The sequence below is a fragment of the Ahaetulla prasina genome, chromosome 18 (assembly GCF_028640845.1).
Source record: "Ahaetulla prasina isolate Xishuangbanna chromosome 18, ASM2864084v1, whole genome shotgun sequence".
NCBI classification, from domain to species: domain Eukaryota; kingdom Metazoa; phylum Chordata; class Lepidosauria; order Squamata; family Colubridae; genus Ahaetulla; species Ahaetulla prasina.
The window spans coordinates 6,837,166-6,860,287 of record NC_080556.1 but is presented as its reverse complement, the minus strand read 5'-3'; the positions used below and the strand labels follow the sequence as shown (position 1 = coordinate 6,860,287).

Below are 23,122 nucleotides of genomic sequence, written 5' to 3'. Positions count from 1 at the left end.
CAAAGGAGCCAGGAAGAGGAAACTGTGGCACCCTTTAACAAGAACATCGAAAATCAGAAGCAGCGAGGCCTGTCCTCACCCAGAACTAGAAACTTGAACCTGCAACCATCCAAGCTTCTAAGCGCACTAGCTTTGTCTTCCAGCTTTTTTTTTTTTCTCTTGGCAGGCGGTTCTCATTTCAGCTCCATTAGGGAATAGGGCGACTCCTGCCAGCTCCAATAAGGGGAAAAGGGCGGGTTGGAAGATCCCGGAGCCGAGGGCTGGAGAAGGAACGGCTGCGGGGGAATCCAAAAGCGGGGCCCGGGCTCGTAGACGCCCAAGGGGACGATCCCCGGCGGGCTGTGGTGGTGGTGGTGGTGGCCGAAAGGATGCGAGAGGGGCTGCTGTCCCACCGCCGCGGGGGACCCCCAGAGGCATCCAGCCGGGCCGCAGGATCGCTGGACGGGCGTCTCCACGCGAGGAGGCGGCGGCGGCGCCGACGGTGCGGCGGCCGGCGGTCCCGATCTCCGGCCGCGTCTCCGCCGCAGGTACTTGCCCGGCTCGAACGCGCCACGAAAAGCCGGATCCAGAGTCCAATCGCTGCCTTTGCGCGGGCCGGGCAGCTTGACGAAGCACTGGTGGAGGCTCAGGTTGTGGCGCACGCTGTTCTGCCAACCGCGCTGGCTCAGCCGGTAGTAAGGAAAGCGGCCGGCGATGTATTGGTAGATGGCGCGTAAAGGCAAGCGCCGGCCCGGGCTGGCTTCGATGGCCATGGCGATCAGGGCCACGTAGGAGTAAGGGGGTTTCGGGGGGCTGGAAGCTTCCTCCGGGGCTTCTTCCCCGGAGCGATCCTCCGGTTGGCCCGAGCCGGCCAGCTCCGGAGCGTAGCAGCGCTTGGAGGAAAGCCTCTCCGGAGCGCAGCGTTTGGAGAACCTCTCCAAAGCGCGCTTTTGGAGACGCGGCGCGCCAGCCTCTCCTTGCGCGCCTCTCCTTTTGGGGGAGTCGTCGGGGGACCCGGCCGGGCAAGGGCGCGGGGAACCCCCGGAAGGTTGAAGTGGATCCAGCTTTGCGGGCGAGCAAGCTGCGCTCAGCTCTTCGGCAGCCCTGGTGCGCTTCTTCTGCGCCCCTCCGCGGTTCAGAGACGGGTCACCGGGAGTTGTAACTCTCCGGAGAGATGTAACAAACTGTAGCCCCAACGTTTCAGAGTGGGGGAGGATCGGTGGGAAGTCTTCTCCTTTCCCTTCCCGTTCCCCGTGGATTGCAACTTGGTTGTTCCTTCGGATTTAACAGAATAACAGAGTTGGAAGGGACCTTGGAGGTCTTCTAGTCCAACCCCCTTGCTTTTCTTGTATGACTCAAGAGTAAATGCTTACATACACTTATTTATTTACTATTTATTACATCTGTATTCTTCCCCCTGCCCCACCCCATCAAAAAATATTCCTATATTCATGGCTAGGGATTTTTTTTAAAGCCGCGTGCGCCTTTTAAAAAAAAAATTTTTTTTTATATGGATGATCGTTTGGAGCCTCGGTGAGATGCGCTTTAATATAAATCGGATAAAATAAAGGACTTTCTCTCTCCACTCCCACGCTCGCCGGCCAAGATCCAATTCCAAGCCAGCAGACAGAGCCAGCAACTCTCCCCATGCTCTTAAAAACTACTCTTGGTTTGCAAATTCGTCTCCAAAAACGGTGACCGGTTTTGTTTTTTTGGAGAGGAAGAGAAATGGCTTGCCTAAGGACTCGCTTTTAGGGTGCAAACTTTGCAAAACTCTGCCAGGCGCGTTTCCCCAAGATTTGGAATGATTTCCTTTTGCGCGTTTGCATCGACTCTCCTCCTGTATTTGCACGAATTCAGGACCAAGTGGATTTTACACCAGCGCCCTGATCTCACGCCAGCCGCTGCCAATCTTGGCGCAAAGGCGTACTTCTCTCCGTTCCCAAATTATCTCGGTTTGCTGGTCGTTCGATGCTCTTAACCAGATACATTTTTGGATAGTTTGCAACTAATTGCTTGGATAACTCTTACATGCGCGACTCCTTCGTGGTCTCCTAACCTCCATTAAACTTCCACAAGAGGTTATGGGAATCCTAGTCCCCGGATCGGATGGGCAATGAATTGGAGACTTTTTCTTGCTTTTTTTTTTAAAAAAAGACTCGACTTTAGGATGGGAACACATCAAAACACTTATCAATCCGTATTATATTATCTTTAGGTTTACAGAGCATCCCGAATTTCTTAAGCTTACTAATTTTAAGGGGGGGGGGGGGAATCGGTTAAAAATAATCACAAAATAATCCAAAATAATCACAAATTTAAAATTGCATCTTCAATCCAAAGGAGGCGCAAATCTGTGGTCCGAAAGCCTGCCTCCTTTGCCCATATCGTTTCCCCAAAAGAAAATTTTTAAAATTGAATTTCATGCGTCTTTTTAGAGGGAGATGCGCCAGGAAAAATAGTTAAGGTTGTCACAAAAAGCCAGTTGTTACTGGTAACAGACCTACCTGTTATTGCTTTGCAATATTGTTCAGCAAATGCAATTTTAAATTAAATGGAACCCAAAACACAAATCAAATACTTTGCTTTACTTCGTGGGGTGCAATGGCACATTGTGTCCACAAGAGGGCACTAGACTAAGGCATTATCTTCTTTTCCAAGATTCCTTTTTCAATTCTTTGTTGTTGTTTTTAATATAGTCCTCAATTTAAAATAGTTCACTTAGCGACGGTTCAGTTACGGCACTGAAAAAGTGACTTCTGACCGTTTTTCACACTTACGACGGTCCGCAGTGTCCCTGGGGTCACGTGATCCCCTTTTGCGACCGTCTAACAAGCCAAGTCAACGGGGGAACCCAGATTCACTTAACTTAACCGGGCTACTAACTTAACAACCGCAGTGATTCATTTAAGGCAGTAAAGAAAGTCATAAAATGGGGCAAACAAAATTCCCTTAACACATTTCTCACTTAGCAAGCTAAATTTGGGGGCTCAATGGTGGTCATTAAGTTGGATCTTATCTGGATTTTTTTAAAAAAAAATTAAGTGTGATTTTGGCACATCAGGACAGAAGCAATTTGGAAAAGATAAAAGATAAAAATTCCCTCCACTTTTGTACAGAAATAAGAGCCTGTGAATTCTTACAGGACAGTCTTAAGATACTCTTTAATGTACCGCATTTTTTGGACTATAAGATGCACCTAAATTTAGAAGAGGAAAACAACAAGAATAAAAGTTCTTGGCCTCTCTTTTTTGGGGGCCATTTTCGAAGCTTTTTTTGGCATGTTTTTGAGGCTTTTTTGGCTTGTTTGGGGGGTTTTCTTCGGCCCATTTTTGAGGCTTTTTTCAGCCGTTTTTGAGGCTTTTATCAGCCATTTTTGAGGCTTTTTTTGGCTTGTTTCTGAGGCTTTTTTGGCCCATTTCCGAGGGGGGGTTTTTTGGCCCATTTTTGGCTTGTTTTGGGGGCTTTTTTCAGCCCATTTTTGAGGCTTTTTTCAGCCGTTTTTGAAGACCTTTTCAGTTTGTTTCGAGGCTTTTTGGGCCTGTTTTGGCTTGCTTTGGGGGCTTTTAGCTTGTTTGGGGGCTTTCTTTGGCCCATTTTTGAGGCTTTTTTCAACCGTTTTTGAGGCTTTTATCAGCCATTTTTGAGGCTTTTTTTGGCCTGTTTCTGAGGCTTTTTTGGCCCATTTCTGAGGGGGGTTTTTTGGCCCATTTTTGGCTTTTTTGGGGGGCTTTTTTCAGCCCATTTTTGAGGCTTTTTTTGGCCGTTTTTGAAGACCTTTTCAGCTCATTTCCAAGGCTTTTTTGGGCCTGTTTTTGGCTTGCTTTGGGGGCTTTTTTCAGCCCATTTTTTAGGTTTTTTTGACCATTTTCAAGGTTTGTTTCAGCCCTTTTTTTCTGAAAAAAGCTTCAAAAACGGGCCCCCAAAAGCCTCAGAAATGGGCTGAAATTATTTTGTGAAGCCCCCCCAAAAAAACAGCCGGCGGGTGGGCGGGGCTTCATCAATATTCAGTCTATAAGACGCAGAGACATTTTCACCCACTTTGGGAGACCAAAAAGTACGTCTTCTAGTCCGAAAAATACGGTAAATTTTGGGTCACGTTTGCACTGGGGATATAAGGCAGGTTTTTACTTGGGCTGTCGATCCTTTACACCCTCGCTGACACCTCCCCTGGAAAAAAAACAAGGCTGCATTTCATCCGACGTATTTGCTTTGGTGGAGGGCGCCAGGTTGCCGAAAGGTTCAATTCGGTCTAGCAAATGGGGCTACGAGAAACTTTTTGCTTTTTCAAACCTCCTTCCCTCCCTCCATTGACGCAAGAAGACACGAAACGAAAGATGCAACATTTATTCTTAAACCCTTTCATAAAGAAAAATGACCTTTCGAACGCAGAACATAAAACATCTTAAGAGGGGAAACAAAACTGGGGAGGAGGGGGAAGAGAGAAACACCCTCTCCTTTAGCACAAAATCGTCAAACAAACACCCTCCCACCCACCCACCCGAAAGAGGCGGATTTCTTCTCCAGCCTTCTTTAAGTATAAAATGAAATCGAGATTCCCGCCGTTGTTCTCAAAATGGCGCCCCGGTGGCCTTCCCACCCGCTGTGAAATTCAAGCTTCGCAGGACACAGTGTATCGTTTCTTGTACATTCAGCAAGGAGCTAGTCCTCAGGGAGTACTGCGGCAGGTGCGGATAACAACAGATACAAAGAGGCTGGACTACAGAAGAGAAAGGGGGAGCCGCTTCTACAGAAAGACATGTGTGAATTTGAAAAAAACAAACTCCTGAATTTGAACGGAATTTTTTTTTCCCGTCGCTGAATGTTAACACCTTACTTAAAATGTGTGTACGTGTGTAGTGTGTGTGGTTTTTTCTCCCCCGCCACCAACCTAAAGTTTAAGGGGAAAAAAAACTTTGAAAAGGATATAACCCTTATAAGACGCGCGGTACTTAACACTGCGATCAAAGGAACGCCCGTGTGACTCTTTTAAATAACGGTTTTTCTAGCACCAAAAATACAAGCCGCCTGTTTTGAGCTGGCATGTCGTCCCCGTGCATTTTTTCCAGATTTTTCTTTTTTTAAAAAAATAACTGCTTTCTGCAACACACGTGGCGATAACGCCACTTTTTTTTGGGGGGGGGGGAGAAATTTGCCGTAGGAAGCAAAATTAAACAGGACTGACAGGTGGTTAAAGAAAGCCTGTTGAACACGACGTTTGAAATTTCTGGGAAAAAGCTTTTTTTTCGGAGCGGTTTCAAGGCAGCTGGGTGGCTGTGAGGTGGGGAAGAGAGACCCCCAAGGATGGGAAAAAAATTGAAACTTTTTTTAACAAGCTCTGAGAAAAAGGTTCCCTGAATATCCTGCCACTGTCCGTGAGCCAATTGGCAATTAAGACATTAAACGTCCCGCTTCCAAGCCAAGATCATCAACGGATAAAGTGATAGGTCTTAATCTTGGCTTTAAAAAACAAATAAATTAAAAATTCCTTGGTTGCTCAAGAGGCCAAAAAAAAAAAGAGCTTTGCAGATGTCTCTTTTTGTCATGCTCTTAAAATATATATATATTTTTTAAATCAGCCTTCTAACCCATGTTGCACAGCCGGCTAAGGCAGAATATTGGCATTTTTTTTAGCCAGCCAACGTGAGCCGAAGAAGGAAGATTTTAAACCGGGGTGGTAACGCAGGAAAGTTAACATTTTCTAATTTCTAGCACATGCATTCAAATGCGGAGAGACATCAAAAGCCCAAATTGAAGGAACCGGTTTCTGGTTTGGGGGAGAAAAAAAAGCAGGATGTCATCAGGAAACCTAGTACAGGGCCACTTAAGAATGGGGGGGGGAAAATTCACTTTATTTTGCACAGGTTTCTTCCCCTGACGCTAATAAAGATGTCCCCAACCCATTTTGGCCTGCATGAAACTTCTCAAAAACGCCAGTCTTCCTGGACCCTGAAAATCAATAAATTAAGAACAGACATACACACAGTTAACAGACTTTCTCCAAACGTCCCAGACACGTTTGACTTGAAAAGCAGTGAAACTGACCGGATCCTAAAAAAGCAGTGAAACTGACCGGATCCTGGAAGTCAGCAACTTATCCAGCAACGCGAGGGACTGTTTTTCCACACACACCCCTCGGCCACAGAGAGATTAGGAAAAAGAGAGCTAGGATTTGGAAGACCAAAGACGATGGAGAGAGGGACTCCCCCCCGAAGTTCTTAAGTTCTCTCTCCGTGAGCCAGCATTTAACCACCATTCGAGGTTTGTGGCTGAAAGGCAGAACGCAAACGGCACCCACGTCCGGCCTTCGCCGTCCAAACTCCCGTCTCTTTCGTCCCACATTCTGTACGGGTCGAGGAAAACCAGGGCACAAAAAAAAAAAAGTCAAGAGCGCTTCCCGATCCACCAAGACTGTTCTCAGATGACGGGTGAAGCAGGCAAGGAATATCGGGGGGGGGGGGCAAGCCACGGAGATCAGGAGAAACAGACCGGATCCCGCTGCCTGTGCGGGACGCGGCCATGCGGCGGAGAAGGTCCTTGCAATGTCCTGGTCTCTTCGGTAAGCTCGCGATCTCCAGGATGAGGGAAATGGGGGAGACTCCCCCCCCACTTTTTTTGAGGGGGGGTGCGGGTGGAGTGGGGGGCAGGCCCTGAGCCTCATCGCAACGTTTGGTAGAGGTAGGCGGAGGTGAAGATGGCGTTGACCGTCAGGCTGAGGGCCAGGAGACCTCGGAGAAGCAGGTTCCCAAAACAGCCTAAGAAGGAAGGGACAGACGAGAGGGAAAAGCATTCAGGTCACCCTTTCAAATTTTCAAAAGCAAAGTTTGGGGGAAACGCTGTCTCTCCTTACGGAATAAAAGAGAGGGAACCTTGGAGGTCTTCTAGTCTGACCCCCCTCCCCGCTCAAGCAGGAGACCATACTCCGTTTCAGACAAATGATGGATAGTAATAACAGAATAACAGAGCCTTCGGAAGGGACCTTGGAGGTCTTCTAGTCTGACCCCCTGCTCGAGCAGGAGACCCGATACCACTTCAGACAAATGATGGATAATAATAATAATAATAATAACAGAGCCGGAAGGGACCTTGGAGGTCTTCTAGTCTGACCCCCTGCTCGAGCAGGAGACCCGATACCACTTCAGACAAATGATGGATAATAATTATAACAGAGCTGGAAGGGACCTTGGAGGTCTTCTAGTCTGACCCCCTGCTCGAGCAGGAGACCCGATACCACTTCAGACAAATGATGGATAATAATAATAATAATAACAGAGCCGGAAGGGACCTTGGAGGTCTTCTAGTCTGACCCCCTGCTCGAGCACGAAACCCGATACCACTTCAGACAAATGATGGATAATAATTATAACAGAGCTGGAAGGGACCTTGGAGGTCTTCTAGTCTGACCCCCCTGCTCGAGCACGAAACCCGATACCAATTCAGACAAATGATGGATAATAATTATAACAGAGCTGGAAGGGAAGTTGCCCAGACTCCAACTCGCAAAGGGATTATGGGGGTCATTAAAAGAAGATGATTATTGTGGTCTTAAGTTGAGGACGATACCTGTATTTTAATTTTTTAGTTTGCCATCTTTGCCGTGGGGCGGGGAGGAGCGGGGAGGGAAAGTGGGGGGAGCTTAAGATAAGGATGAACTCACCCTTCCAACCTGAAGGTTCTTCTTTCGTTGTGGTGTCAACAACACAATTGGACGAGTGCGACGAACCGTCTGCCTTTTTCCCGGAATCTTCGGTGGAGACACTGCTGGCTGCTGTCACATCTATGGGGAAAGTCAAAAGCGGACATTTCCAATGGGCCAAAAAACTTTTCTTCTTCTTCCTCTTAATCCTTACGCTCAACTCTACTTTTTCTTAAAGTCTCACCCAATTGTGGACAAACCAAGTAATCCATCCACAAATTACCATATTTTTTGGAGTAGAAGACACGCAAAAAAAATTGCTTTTTTTTTTTCCAGGAGGCAACTGGACTTCCTTGGGTTTTTTTTCCTTTTGAAGATGTTTCGCTTCTCATCCAAGAAGCTTCTTCAGCTCTGAAGGATTGAAATTAAGAAGCAGATGAGACACGAAATGTCTTCGACAGAAAAAAAAAAATGCCCAGTTACCTCCTGAAAAAGCACCTTTGAGACAACCAGACCTGGATGACTGAGCATCTCCACAGAGTTTTAGCTATACAATTTGGGAGGAACCCCCTTGGAATGATGTGGGAGTAGGAATGGATTTCCAGAGGAAACAAAAAATCGCAGACAACAGGATCCATTTGAACCATTCAGGTGACCCTGAGGACTCCGATAAACCTCCAAGGGCTTCAATGACCCTCTAAAATATTTGCAGACCCCTCGCATCCTGGACATAAACTGTTTCAACTCCTACCCTCAAAACGACGCTATAGAGCACTGCACACCAGAACAACTAGACACAAGGAGAGTTTTTTCCCGAAGGCCATCACTCTGCTAAACAAATAATTCCCTCAACACTGTCAGACTATTTACTGAATCTGCGCTACTATTAATCTTCTCATCGTTCCCATCACCAATCTCTTTCCACTTATGACTGTATGACTGTAACTTGTTGCTGGCAATCCTTATGATTTATATTGATATATTGACCATCAATTGTGTTGTAAATGTTGTACCTTGATGAACGTATCTTTTCTTTTATGTACACTGAGAGCATATGCACCAAGACAAATTCCTTGTGTGTCCAATCACACTTGGCCAATAAAAATTCTATTTTATTCTAAAACAGCGGTTCTCAACCTGGGGGTCGAATGACGATTTGCCAGGGGTCGCCTAAGACCATCGGAAATATGGGAAGTATACTTGCGAGTCGAAGAATCGTGCTCCAATGGTTGACTCCACAAGCCAGCTGCAGGCTCTTCAAATCGCTAGCCGAATTCGGCTTCAGGCGCGATGAATTAAAAAAGAGAGAAATCTTTGCTCTGATGTCTCCCTCTCAAGCCAGCTGCAATCACTCCCAATCGCTAGCCTAATCTGGCTTCAGGCGCGATAAACTTAATAGGGGAGGAGTCTCCGCTTTAATGCCTCCGTCCTCAAGGCAATCGCAAGCAGTTCAGATCGCTAGCCAATACGGCTTCAGGCGCGATAAATTCAAAACGAAAATAATTTTATGGTTGGGGTCGCCACATCGTGGAGAATTGTATTAAAGGGGTCGCAGCACTATAAAGGTTGAGAACCACTGCTCTAAAAGGATGCACAGGGCCAGCTGTCTGCAAGGAATGTAAACCCTTCCATTCCCCCTATTCAGTCAGAGCTGAAGAAGCTTCTTGGATGAGAAGCAAAACATCTTCAAAAGGAAAAAACCAAAACCCCCAAGTCCAGCTGCCTCCTGAAAAACATCACCTTTGGGTCAAGCAAGGGACCTTTCATTGTCTCCTTAAAAGCAGGGACCAGATCTTGAATACATTGCAACCTCCAAAGGATTATTGGAACGGAGTCTCAATGCATCCGGTGTCAGGGTTCCAGAAAAACCTCCTCTGACATCCGGAAGGCTAGAGTACACTATTCCCCCCAAACCTATGGGACTGCCCTTGGAGACTGTCCGGTATATCTGCATCTGGCTCTTCCGATGTCTCCAAATGGAGCGTACCTGGTAGGCCCTGCTCTCCGAAGTGCGTTTTGGGAAAGACAGACCGCTCCGGAGCAAACGGGCTGTTTTCCGACGAGGCGAAATCTTCCCCGGGATGGAGTTCGCGTTGTCCCCTGAAGAGTCTCAGCTGCTGCCCTTTCAGGTTCAGCCGAGCGGGGCTGATCAGAGGCCGGCGGAACCGCAAGGAACTGGAACTGGACGCCATGGAGCCAGCCACCGACGGTGCCGGTGAGGGAGCCGGCGAGGGCATGCAACTTCCGGAGAGGACCGAGAAATATTCTGGAGCCGAGAAAAACGGGATTTTTAGAGTCAGCCCCATCACGATTCCCCACAAAATGGATAGTCCATATTTTGAGAAATAGATGGGCTCGGGAGTTTGGGAGGGGAGAGCCCCCCCCCATCTCAAATCCAGTTGTTTTCTCAGTCATCACCTCACACCCAGTGGTGGGATTCAGCCGGTTCGGGCAAACCGGTAAGTTAAATTGCTGGCTGGCCCCACCCCTTCCAGGAATCCCTCCCCTTGCCCCCAGGAGGCTTCAGAGAGGCCTACTAGGCCCAAAACGGGGCATGAGGGGTGGTGGCACATCCCCCCCCTTGCGGCCCGTTTTTGCTCCCAGGGGGTTGCAGGTGGCCGAGTGCCGCCTATCACACCCCATGGCCACGCCCACTATGGCCACACCCACCCAGCTGGTCATTTAGGGCAGAGAACCGGTGGTTAAATTATTTGACTCCCACCACTGCTCACACCTAATGGGGGTGGCCCCATCTTGGCTGATGTAAGCATGGAAGGGCATTCGACAGGCTAACACCTGGATTCCAGATGTGGCAGGAGACAAGAGGGAGCTGGTTCAACCTGGGGCGCGTGGAAGGGGGCTGGGATCGATGCCTTCCGCTCACCTGATGCTGCCCAATCCTTGGGGCAGGAGGCCTGCGAGGGCGGGCGGCTTCCGCTGAACAGGTAGCCCGAATCTCAACACAGAAAACAAAAGATATATTTTTTTTTAAACAGGGTGTTGGGGGATACCCGATTAGAAAGGGAAGCGGGATAGGGGTAGGGTGAACTGCAGCGAAGTTATTGCGCGCGCAAAGGTGGCCAAAAAGACACAAGGACCCACAACGGAGACGGAGACGATCAAGGTGGCGGAATCCGAAGAGCCGGGGTGGCGCAGTGGTCAGAGTGCGGTACTGCAGGCGACTTCTGCTGACTGCCGACTGCCTGTAATTTGGCAGTTTGAATCTCACCAGGTTCAAGGTTGACTCGTCCTTCCGTCCTTCCGAGGTGGGTCAAATGAGGACCCAAAATGTTTGGGGAGGGGGGCAATCTGCTTAGAGGGGGCTGTAAAGCGGTATATAAGTCTTAAGTGCTATTGCTACATCGCTGCTCGGAATCAGATCAGGAGCTGCAGAGTTTTTTTTGACCCTTGCGAGGGGCCAATCTTGAGCTGGATCGAGCCCAGATGAAGCCAGGTTTGACAGCAGCGACATCCCAACGCTCCCTTGGTTAAGATAGACTGCCTCTGAACCAAGAAGCTCTACTTCAGTGTCTCCACTCTACTTTTCCCCCTGTCTATAGAATCTATATAATCAACTTTAAAGAACAGCTCAAATGCTCTTTTAGACCCAGATGTAGGAAAGCCACAGGAAGATTATCCTCCTCAGCTGATCCCAAAAATCTTTCTCCACCACGGGGCCTGGTTTGACATGAGCAGAATGAGGCGCAAACCCCCCCAACCCCTGTTCCCAAGGGAATTAAAACCTCCCAGAACCTCCACTTGCTGATGGATGAATTTATTTTTTTTTGAAGCATGTTCGTGGTGCCAGGAGACAAAAAAGAAAAGCAAATTTTCCCAACAGATTTGGCTGTCCATTTCTGTGACAAGTTCAAAGCTCCTTTTTGTCAGTCCTGCAGAAGGATGTTAATATATCACTCTTATTACAGAGGTAATTGTTGTGGTCTGCCAGCAGCCTGCAGAGCTGGCAACGGAGTTAGACAGCGATGAGGCTGGGGAAGGCCTGGATGAGGGCTCTGCGTCGGAGGCAGAGATGGGGCCAGGGCCATCGGGACTCCAGAGGCTGACAGTAGTGAGGCAGAGGAACAGGAGGAGCCTGTTCCTAATGCAGGCATGAGAAGAGCTGCCAGAAGGCAAGAGCAGCTCAAGCAGAGAGGACGACTCAGGAGTAAGGCCAAGAGATGATTGGCCCCTCCCATAAGGCTTAAAACAGACCAGCAACGGCGTTTGGGCTTTGCCGGAAAACAACATTGGTAGCTTCGTCTTCTTGCATTTATTTTTGTATCAGTGTCTTCTGAATGTTTGCCAAGAAAGGCCTTTGCCTAATTGGACCAAGGTTGATGATAGGACTGAAGAATTTGTGTTGGGAGGAATTTGATTTAATTTAGTTGAACGACGCTGAGAATGAGTTAATTCTCAGCTGTTCGAATAAAGTTTGTTTGTTTTTTCACTGGCTGAGTCTCCTACTACCTACTTGGGCCTGGGTCACAGCAATAATTTTTTAAAAAAATGATACTTAATGCAGCCCTCTTAAATGACTCTTAGGCAACTCAAAAGTTTTTTTAAAAATAAATAAATCTTGACACTTAATTCATTTTTGCTGCGAGAATGCCCGAGCCTATTTATAAAGAGTAAAATATCAGTTTTATTTATTATTTATTTTCCAAGTCCAAAACATCTCGCATCAGAAAAAAGGAATGTAATATTTAAAATTAGTATAAATAATCTAAATAAGGGAAACTTCAAACAACTATCTAAACGAACTTTACAATAGTAAAGTCAATATCGGATTAAAAAGCATTACTTAGGCAAGGCAAGCCAACGGTTCCGTCTTCAGCGAGGCCAAACACACAAAGGACTAGAAACTTGGAAAAGCCACCCCCCCAAAAAAATAAAATAAAATAAAACTACCCGCTATCACTACCAGCCAAAGCAGGGAAAGAAAACAGGTTTAGCTTACCGGTCCTGGCTAGGGAAGGGATCGTGCCGAGCGAAAGGGCCCGATTCAGCCGTCCGGGGAGAGACGAAGAGGACGTCCGACGTGGGGAGCAGAAAAGCCGCTGGTTCAACTGGAGGATACTGGGAGGACTGGGGACGAAAGGAAGCGGGGGAGAAGGGTAGACAAAGCTGAACTCGGCGCTGCTGGGGAAGACGGCCAGTTGATCTCCTGGAGAAAACCTGCAAACGAGACACACACACACACGCAACGTTGCAAGGGGGGGCTTGCAATCGTTCGCCCCCTGCTTTGCACCAAAAACTTTTTTTAAAAAAAATGTTTTTTCCCTTTTCTGCATTTGCAGCCTAATTTTTGGCTCAATAAAACCAAAATAAAGTTTTGGACAGTCGTTTGCCATCTCTGTTCATTTGCACAATCTCTGTCACAGTCATTCTCCCCTTGTAGCTGGTGGCTTTGCTTACATTTTAATAACGAGAATGGTTTTTATTACTTTGTTATTTTAATTCAGTGCTCTATGCCGCCCGGTGTCATTCATTCATTCATTCATTCATTCATTTATTTATTTGAGAGGGTGGGGTTAGGCGGGGTATAAATTTGACAAATAAATAAATACCATTGCAAATTATTCTTCCTCTTTATGTAGTTCTGCTGAGTTCTGAAAAGCTGGAAAAGGATGCATTTGTTCTAGAGATCCGTTCCTCAACCTGAGCAATTTTAAGATGGGTGGACTTCCAACTCCTAGAATTCCGAAGGTGCTGGGGAATTCTGGGAATGGAGGTCCACGCATCTTAAAAAGTTGTACGAGATCGAGAAAAAGGATCGAAAGTATTCGGGAACCAGCTGCATTCTGCCCAAACCTTACAAGCGCCGAATTACAATTGGCGGAATTATTCGATTTACGCCCTCTGCGCGCCAGGAAACCATTCAGTTCCCTTCCCAGAAGGATGTATAAATTCCCAGGCACTTCGTCCATCCGTGGTGAGAAAAATATACCAGTACAAATTATCGGAGGTAGCCCCGGAGAATTTGAATTTGAAAACGGCTCTTTTTTGGGGCTAATACTCAATACGGATGTTCTTCAGAGAGCAGGAATTAGGAATGTGTGCATTTTTTTTTCCTTGTCCAAATGCCACGAGTCTTGTTTGGGAATTGAAAAAAAAACAACACACCACACAGCTGCTCTTTCTCTGATAAGAGTATCGCAGCATCAGCGCAAGAACAAAAGATAGAAAAAGGCGTGGCTGCAATGGCAATGTGAACTGGGGGTGGGGTTTGCAAGAGAGTAGGAAGGAGAGAGAAAGAGAAGGAAGGAAAGCAAGAGGAAAAAAAATTGAGGAAAAGAAAAAGAGAGAAAGGAAAAGAAAGGGAGAGAGAAAGAGAAATTGAGAGAGAAAGAGGAGGAAGAGAAAGAGAGGGAGGGAGAAAGAGGACAGAGAAAGAAAAGAAATTGAGAGAGAAAGAAAAGAAAGAAGAAAAGGGAGGAGAGAGAGAAAGAGAGGAGAGAGAGAAAGAGGAGGAAGAGAAAGAAAGAGAAAAAGAAATTGAGAGAGAAAGAGAAAAGAAAGGGAGAGAAAGAGAAATTGAGAGAAAGAGGAGGAAGAGAAAGAGGGAGGGAGAAAGAGGGACAGAGAAAGAAAAGAAATTGAGAGAGAAAGAAAGAAAAGAAAAAGGGAGGAGAGAAAGAGGAGGAAGAGAAAGAGGAGGAAGAGAAAGAAAAGAGGAGAGAGAAAAAGAAAAGAAAGGAGTGAGGGAGAGAAAGAAAGAAAGGGAGAAAGAGGAGAGAGAAAGAGGAGAGAAATTGAGAAAGAGAAAAAAAGAAAAAGAAAGGGAGGGAGGGAAAGAGAGAAAGAAAAAGAGAAAGAGAAAGAGGGAGGGACAGAAAGAAAGAAAGAAATTGAGAAAGAAAGAAAGAAAAAGAGAGAAAAAGACAAAGGGAGGGAGGGAAAGAGAGAAAGAGGAAGAGAAAGAAAAAGGGAGGGAGAGAGAAAAAAGAGAGGGAGAGAGAGAAAGAAAGAGAAGAAAAACTCACAAAAGGTTGTGTCGAACCTGTGCCATTTTGTAAAAAGGCTTTGCAAAATAAAGGTGCTTTTTTTTCTCCCCCCCCCCACCTGGATTTTAAATAAGATTTAAAAAAAAAAAACAACCCGGATTTTCCAGTGGATGGGAAGCATTTAAAACAAACAAGGGGGGGGGGGGGAGAGAGAGAAAGAAGATGCCTGAACAAAATGGGAAGGAAAACCACACCAGACAAACACGCAAGAGATGGATCCCTCCTCCCTCCTCCGTCCCGGCAAAGAAAGAGGCCCCTCGCTTTCATCTGGGCCCCGGGCGTCTCTTTCAAGGAATAAAATAAAATAAAATAAAATCCCTTTGATGGCTCTTGCAGGCTTTGTCTCTCCATCCGGGTCTGAAGGCTGGGCACATTTACATGGCTCCCTGCCATTGGCTGAGCCCAGCCGGCGTTTTGGGGAGGGGGGGGCGGTGGTGGTGACAGCTCCCGCCAGCAAGGGGAGGGTGGGGGGGGGGCGGTCACCATGGCGGCGGCTCGGGTACCAGCCGCCGGATCCCTGGACAGAGGCAGGCACTAAATAGGCATCATCGAAGCTTGCTGGATGGCGCCCGGGAGGAAGAGGAAGGCAGAAGAGGCCGAGAGAGGAAGGAGCAGGCTGGTACCCTAATATGATCCGTCAGCGGGGTGGGAGATCTCGAAAAAGCTTGTCCAGCTGTCTGCAAGGAGTATAAATCCTTCCATTAATTCCCTGCCATCCAGTCAGAGCTGAAGAAGCTTCTTGGATGAGAAGCGAAACATCTTCAAAGGAAAAAAAACCCAGAAAGTCCACTGGACTTTTGTGGGGGGGGGGGGGAAGGCACTTTTTGGATAACCATGACCTGGAGCAGAGCTCTCCCAACCTTGGCAACTTTTAAGCCTGGTGGACTTCAATTCCCAGAATTCCCAAAGCTTCGCTGGCTGGGGAATTCTGGGAGTTGAAGTCCTCCAGGCTTAAAAGTTTGCCACGGTTGGGAGACCCCCTGACCTGGAGGACTGAGAATCTCTACAGACTTCCCAGCCGAAAAGAAACTTTCCCGACGTACCACCGTGATTTCTGCTTAGCTGCCTCCTCGGCTCCTCCTCCTCCTCCTCCTTCGAAGCAGGGCTCAAGAAGCCATGAGGACCGGAAACATGATTTTTAGTTTTTTTGAGCTGTGAAAAGCGATCGGGGTTCGGTTGGTTCAGGTCCGGCTCGCCCTGGGCCCTCCCAGACCCGTTTTGTTTTGAAAACGTTACACCTCTCCACATATTTCTTGACGGAATCAAGATAGCATGAAGTATTAATACTGCTTTATAAGGCCTTAGTACGGCCACCCTTAGAAGGCTACTGCATCCGGTTTTGTTCGCCACGATGTAAAAAAAAGGATGTGGAGACTCTAGAAAGAGTGCAGAGAAGAGCGACAAAGAGGATTAGGGGACTGGAGGATTAAACATATAAAGAACGGTTGCGGGAATTGGATTTTGTCTCGTTTAATGAACAGAAGGATTAGGGGAGACAGGATAGCAAGTCTTCCAATATTTGAGGGGATGCCACAGAGAGGAGGTGGGGGGGGGGAGTCCAATCTATTTTCCAAAACACCAGAAGGCAGGACAAGATAGCAACGGATGGACCTAGAACTAAGGAGAAATTTACGAATGGTTTGAACAATTAACCAGCGGAACAGCTTGCCTCCAGAAGTTGTGGGCGTTCCATCACTGCAGGCTTTTAAGAAGAGTCTGGATAGCTATTTATATTAAATGGTATATAGGCTCTCCTGCTCGAGCAGGGGGTCGGACTAGAAGACCTCCAAGGTCCCTTCCAGCTCTCTTATTCTATGTTCTTTGGCTGGGGCCACTGCAAAGTTTTGTATTGACGCACCCCAAATTTTGCTTTTTTTCAGGGGTGGGAGGGGTGGAGAAACAGTCCCAGTTGAGCCACCCTGGAGGCCTAATGAGGGCTGCTGGACTCCAAGCACCATCGATGATCAGGGATGATGGAGACCGGAGTCCAATTTCTCCCAGGAAAAGCGCAGATTCTCTCACAACCCTGGTGGGGAATTCAGAAACGGGACCAAAAACCCCCCTCTAAAAATTCTTCCGAAACCATTAAAAGCCAAGAGACGCCGAAAGGCACATCTAAATAAACCTCTAAACCAGGAACGGAAAGGAGTGTAAGATTTTTCTGCGCCGTGTTTATCGTGCACACTCTGGGTTTACTGACCAACCGCAATCCTTCAGCTCCAACCTAGTTGCTCAACCTATCTACTCTTTGCAGACAGAAACTGGGAAATTGGGGAGGGGGGGCTTTTACCTTAGAACAGTGTTGGTGAACCTCTTTGGTACCAAGTGCCAAAATGGGAGTGTGCGCGTGTGCCGGAAAAAGGAAGAGCAGCCACCCGGTACACATGCCCGCACCGGGCGGCTGCTCTTCCGTTTTACGGCACATGCATGCAACCCAGCCACCTGGTCTTCCCGTTTCTGGTGACCATGCGCACGCAAAGATCAGCCGATCTTCCGTTTTCCTGCGCATGCACGCACAACAGCCAGCTGGTCTTTGCGGGTGCATGCGTGCTAAAAAACCGGAAGACCAGGTGGCCGGCGTGCATGCGCCCGCCAGAAATCGAAAGAGCAGCCGCCTGATGCTTGCATGCGCACCGGGTGGCTGCTCGTTTGGTTTTTGGCGCCCCCGCGCATGTGAAGGCCAGCTGGCTGGCGCGCCGGAACCAGAAACAGCAATGGGCGACATCTTGCGTGTCTGGAGAGATGGCTGTGCCTGCAACTTCTGGCACGCATGACATAGGTCTACTTTCAGTTACCAAGCGGGGAACGGCTTATCGGACCAAATATTATCCACGATCGTGTTGACAACAAGTCAAAAAAAAAAAAAAAGGCAATTGGCAAAGCAGTATGGTCAAGGCGCCTTTTATTTTCAATAATTAGTGTTAACAAATCAGGCACAAGGATAAAAATATTAAAAAGTTAAATAATAATAATAGTCATCATAATCACCGTAATTATCGGAACATATCGCAATGCCCGGGTTGAAACATTTCCTAAAGCTTATTTCACAGGTATTTAACCCAGTTGGCCGAGAAAAAAAAATAAAAATTAGGATTTTGGACAACCAACGATTTTGCCTTAAGACGACAATGATTCCGGTTTAAAACCGGGAAAGGAAAACTTGGATCAGCTTTGGCTAAATTGCTCGGCTATTCCCGGCTGTCTCACTACAGGGTGAAAGTTGGGCTACGATACAAAAGAAAAATAGAAGAAAACCTGCAAACACGGTTATTCTTTTATTTCTTCATCTCCAGTTCAGCCCCAAGAGAGAAATGGGTCTGGGGGCATCTACAAGTAGCCATCATAAGTGGGGTGGTCTCTTTTTCAAGTCAGTTATTCAGGAATGGAAAACAGGCAGAAATTCACTTTTTTTTTTTAATGTGGGGCCCTTGGGGCTCTCTGAGCTTGGTTGTTTTCTTGCAGAAGTTTCATTACCCAAACTAGGTAACATCATCAGTTGCTAGTGGTGTTATCGAGTTTGGATATTGACACGTCTGGAAGAAAACAAGCAAGCTCAGAGAGCAACAAGGACCCTTCCCGTCAACCCTGAGCTACAAATATCCTCCTTTATTAGTATTATTTTCATGGCCCAGGAGGAAATAAAACTCCCATTTTGCTCGTGTGGGCCCTAATTCCCGTTCAGAATTTGTTAACGGTAAGAAATCAAAGCTTATTAAACGAAGTATACAGATATCTGCTCCAGTTAAATATAAGTTGGCTATAATATCAGAGAATAAATAATCCTATATGCGTAGATTTCCCCAAGATTTGATTCGCCTACCTTCTTAACAAGGCTGGCTTTTTTTTTTTTAAAAAAAAACTAAAGCGAAAGATTAAACATCGACATTGGAGGAAGGGTCGAAAAAACAAACAAACGAAGAACAGAGGAAATAAAGCCTCCAAACCCAAAAAGTTGCACTACAATTCCCATCAGCCCCCGCACTCCTGTGTGGGCAATTGATGGGAGCTGCGGTCCAACCGGGGAAAAGAGGTAGAAGAGAAGATAATTGCAAAACTCATGAAGAGATGAAAAAGCTATTAAAGGTATTAAAATGCAGAAAAACACAAACATGGAATAAAAAGAAGAACTTGCTTCTTTAAAACAAAGCCAAGTTGAGTCAGGTTAAACAAAAAAGGGTTTTTTGTATTATTATTATTATATATATTTTTTTGCAAAACAACCAGACACGCTCAAGTTTTCCCAATCCTTCAAGCTTACCATTCTCTCTGTCTTTTAAAAACAACTTTAAAAAAAGATTTTTAAATGACAAGATGGGGGAAGCCAAGAGATACTTTTGAGTTTAGCAGAGCAGAATTTCCGCCCCCCACAACCAGGATACTTTTAATAATTCCAAATTTTTATTTAAAGGGGGGGAACTGCGTAAACCTGATCAACCTATAGCTGGGAATTTACTTTTTTTTTAAAAAAAGGAAGAGAAAAGAGAATTACGAGAGGTGAGAAAGAGAAGTTAGGGGAAAGGATGAATTATATTATGCGGGGGCTTTTGCAGGCTGCCTTTACTAGGTAGAGCTCTGATTCCCCAAGCGAAGTGGCCAAAGGTCACGTTGTCAGTTTAAGAAGTGGAAAAATAAAATATTAAAAGAAAACACTGCACCCTTAAAACTAAAGCAAACACCCCGTGCAAACGTAACGTACCAAGTCTTAGAACATGCAAAGAGTGGAAATTCAAATGAGGTTCAATCCAGTTTTAACTGCGAAGCCTCCAAGTCAATTTAATTAATTTTTTTTGGGGGGGGGGAGGGGGCAGGTTTTGCCTGGAGTCGTTCATTGACTCCACCAGCTATTGCTCAGTTTTATTGATTCATCACTTCCTGTGCACACACACACACACACGTCGGTCAGGTGGTCTTCGTGTGCACAGGAGAGGCAAAACCCGGAAGAACAGCGTTCCGCCGTCCACGCACTCGAACTTCCGGGTTTCCATCGCGGTGCGCCTCCGCGCAGGAAACCGGACGTTCGAGTGCCGGCGCGTGCATGAGCGATGGAACGCTGGTTTTCCGGGTTTCGGCACTCCCAAAAGCCAGTGAGGCTGCGCGGTCCAGGCGGGATGGTTTTGCGTGCCATTTCCGGCACACAGGTGACGTAAAAGGTTAGCCTTCACTGCCTTAAGGGATTAAATTGCCTTCGACTCATTTTACCTACTGTATGTATGTATGTATGTATGTATTTATTTATTTATTTAGCTTGCTTTAAGGGAGAGACCCCAGCCACCCTAGCCAACAATCATCCCGGCCCTCAAGACTGAAACGGGATCTTCCCAACCTAAATGGACGTGAGGAAGAAGAGGGAGGAGGAGGAGGAGGAAAAAAAGCCGAGATGGGAAGAGCGAAGATGAAGCAGCGTGGGAGAAATTCAAAGGTGTTTCAGGCACTTGGAACCCCACCCCGCCCGCCCGCCAAAGTCACTGCCGAGGCTCTGACCTTCGGGGCTGAGGTCTCCACTGACCCCCGGGCTTCCGCGTGGCCACGGCGGCTGCAAATCCCACCAAGCAGCACAGGGAGGTGGTGCCAAACTTGGCGGTCTCCACCCAGCTGGGCATGTCCACCTGCAGATACCTCTCTACCAAGTGGAAGCCCATCACCAGCAGCCACAGGAAGGCAGCGAAGGCGTCGATGCGTCGGAGCCTGGAAGGTGGAAAGAGAGGTGTTTTTAGGAGAATCGGAAGGAAATCACCCTGGCGTCTCTGTGTGTGTGTGTGTGTGTGTGTTGAGGATAGGGAGAGTTAGTCCTTGATTTATGACCATTTGCTTCACAAACGTTCGGAGTTAGGACAGCCCTGAAAAACTTATTTGCAACTAGTCCTCACCCTTATGACGTCAGTTTTGGAAGGCGATTTTCTTTTTGCTTCTTAACTGCCACATATTTTAGCTGGGGAAGTTGGGAGGGAGTTGTTGTTGGAGCGGTAGAAAGTTAGTCATAACAACATTCCGTATTCAAGGACATCCTGCGTTCTGATGGTGACCGCCTGAAGATTGTATCCAATTGAGTGTGAAGAGTTGATGGGACAATGTGATGAACTTGTGAGTGTGGGGCAGGGCTGTGAAGAGTCAACTGGGTGTGGAAAACCTGGAAGCTTTCAGTTTCGGGTTTTCCCAGCTGTGCCAACATGACATCTCTAATAAATTGGAACTTTGAGGAACCTCAAGCCTCAGAGCTTTATTTCATTGGGGGTGTTCCTTGGAACCCTGATATATGACTGATGCATTCTAAGAGGAACACACACACACACAAATGATTCTACTGCCATGATGGCGAACCACAGGTGGCACACGGAGCCCTCTGCGGGCAAGCGAGCTGTCGCCCAGCTCAGCTCCACCCCGCATGCGCACCTGCGCCTCCCACCGGCCAGCTGGTTTTCGGGTCTGTGCCGCGCATGCGCAGGGGGGAGCACAGGGGGAGTGCAATGCGACCCTCCCATGGCCAGTTTTGGGCCTAGTACGCCTCCCTACAGCCTCCTGGGACCAAAAATGGGGCGGGGGGGGTCATGATGCATGGCAGCGGTGGGGGGGGGGGTCGCTTCAGGGCTGTAATTGACCTGGGTGGGCGTGGCTAACTGGGTGGGCGTGGCCAGCTTGATGCCACTCCCTAAACTGCTGGCATGTTTTCCTCTTTGCATTGGGTAGACTGGGCCGAAGCCACGCAGGCCAGCCCCTTTAACGTATTCCAGGATGGCCCTGCGGGCTGAATCCCACCACATCGGGCTTTATTTTTGACCGGCCCCTGCTCTAGAGCTTTTATGAACAAAGTTTTTTCCTTCCCCATCCCCTCTTCTCTCCTCAACCCTTTTTCCTTGCACGCTGTTGTCTCCAGATTATACATTTGCAAAGCAAGGACTGCCTGGGTTTATCACTCATCGGCCGGAAGCGTCGTAAGTTTTACCTTTCTCCGTGACTTAATTTTTGCTTCTGTACGCCACTGTCTAAGGTTCGAGGGTTTGTATCGTGCTGCCATTATGTTTGGGGCGGCAGTGAAATCCGGCCGGTTCTATCCGGCTCGCGCAAACCGGTGGTGCCAGGAGGCTCTACTGGGATGTCATTATGTCCCGTTTTTGACCCTCTGGGCATGTGCAGAAGAGGCGCGCATGAGTGTAGTGAAAGCGAGCTCATACTCCGGTAGCGCAGATAAGTACGTTTCACCGCTGGTTTGGGGACCCCTGGGAGATTTAAGCATCTCTACAACATCCAGGGTTTCAAGTGTTTGCTTAGAATGCATTTCGGGCACTTGGCTTCCTCCGTCTCCCAAAGTCCTTCCCGCAGACCGCCCCGCCGTACCTGATCCGTCCTGCCAGCAACATAGCCAGGATGCAAGTGAAAAGCCCCAAGACAACCACGGCCGTTTGATGGTTCTTCCCGTAGATCCAGGCTGCTTCCAGCGTCTCCACGGCTCGCGCTGAGAACGACTGGATAGCCTCTTGCCAGCCCATCGATTCCAGGAGGGAGTCGTTACGTGGCAGGATCACTGGCGGAGCTGGCCCGGTCTTGTTCCTCGACAGACCTGAGCTTGGCAGAACCGGCGATGTAGCAGAACCCGAAAAAAAGGGGTCTCCTGACCCATATAGGGCCATCAACACAAGAGTGGTGCAACTGAGGAAGGCCAGAAACCGCAGCAGGATCACTCGCAGTGGCGTGGTATTGCCCGCAGAAGCCGAGGCGTAAAAACTCTATGGGGGAAAAAAAAAAGAAACTTCAGACACCGCGGATCTGGTGTAAGTTTTCAAAAATAAAACCACCATTTGACCAGGTTAGTATAAAGTCTCCTGCCTTAAACAAGGCGTTGAACTAAAAGACCTCCGGAGGTCCCTTCTATGTTTCATGTTAAACTTGACTCATTTCTGGGAAACATTTAAAGAGGACTGGGCAGAAGACAGGCACTCCCTCTCTCATCATCATCATCCAACGACCCCATAATCCCTTAGCGGGGTGGAGTCTGGGCAACTGAATGGACCTGAGTGTTTACTGGCCAGCTGCCCTTCCTGTTGCCAATGTGGAGTTTTTTTCCCCAGCAGAAATATTCTCATTGTGCCCAGAGAGAGAAATATCAGCCTCTACCTAGGATCGAACTCACAGCCTCCTGATTGTGAGGCGAGAGCTCCACCTCTAGGCCATCGCACCACTCAAAGGACCTCCCCCCACTCTCTCTCTATAAAATATAATATAAAATACAGTATTTTTTGTACTGTAAAACACTTTTTTATCTCTCAAAAGGGGGTGAAAATGTCTGTGCGTCTTATAGACCAAATATTGCTAAAGCCCCGCCCACCGGCCAGCCATTTTTTGGCCTCCGCACGCCCACCCCGTTTTCGGGCCTTTTTTTTTTTTTGGGCCCATTTTTGAGGCTTTTTGGGGCCCGTTTTTTCGGTTTCGATGGCCCATTTTCGAGGCTTTTTTCAGCCTGTTTTCGAGGCTTTTTAGCCTGTTTTGGGGGCTTTCTTTGTCCCGTTTG

The 23,122-nt window shown here is 47.6% G+C and overlaps 1 protein-coding gene across 1 annotated transcript in view; it reads right to left on the bottom strand.

Annotated features, from left to right (window-relative positions):
• Positions 1-4,462: 4,462 nt before the first annotated feature.
• Positions 4,463-23,122, bottom strand: part of TMEM201 (transmembrane protein 201) — a 35,419-nt gene continuing 16,759 nt past the window's right edge. The window contains exons 5-11 of the mRNA XM_058161223.1: positions 21,952-22,340; positions 20,101-20,304; positions 12,573-12,790; positions 10,500-10,571; positions 9,603-9,881; positions 7,637-7,756; positions 4,463-6,734 (exon numbers count right to left, since the gene is read on the bottom strand). Coding sequence (XP_058017206.1) covers positions 6,637-6,734; positions 7,637-7,756; positions 9,603-9,881; positions 10,500-10,571; positions 12,573-12,790; positions 20,101-20,304; positions 21,952-22,340 — 1,380 coding nt within the window. The 3' untranslated portion in view covers positions 4,463-6,636. The remainder of the gene's footprint in view (positions 6,735-7,636; positions 7,757-9,602; positions 9,882-10,499; positions 10,572-12,572; positions 12,791-20,100; positions 20,305-21,951; positions 22,341-23,122) is intronic.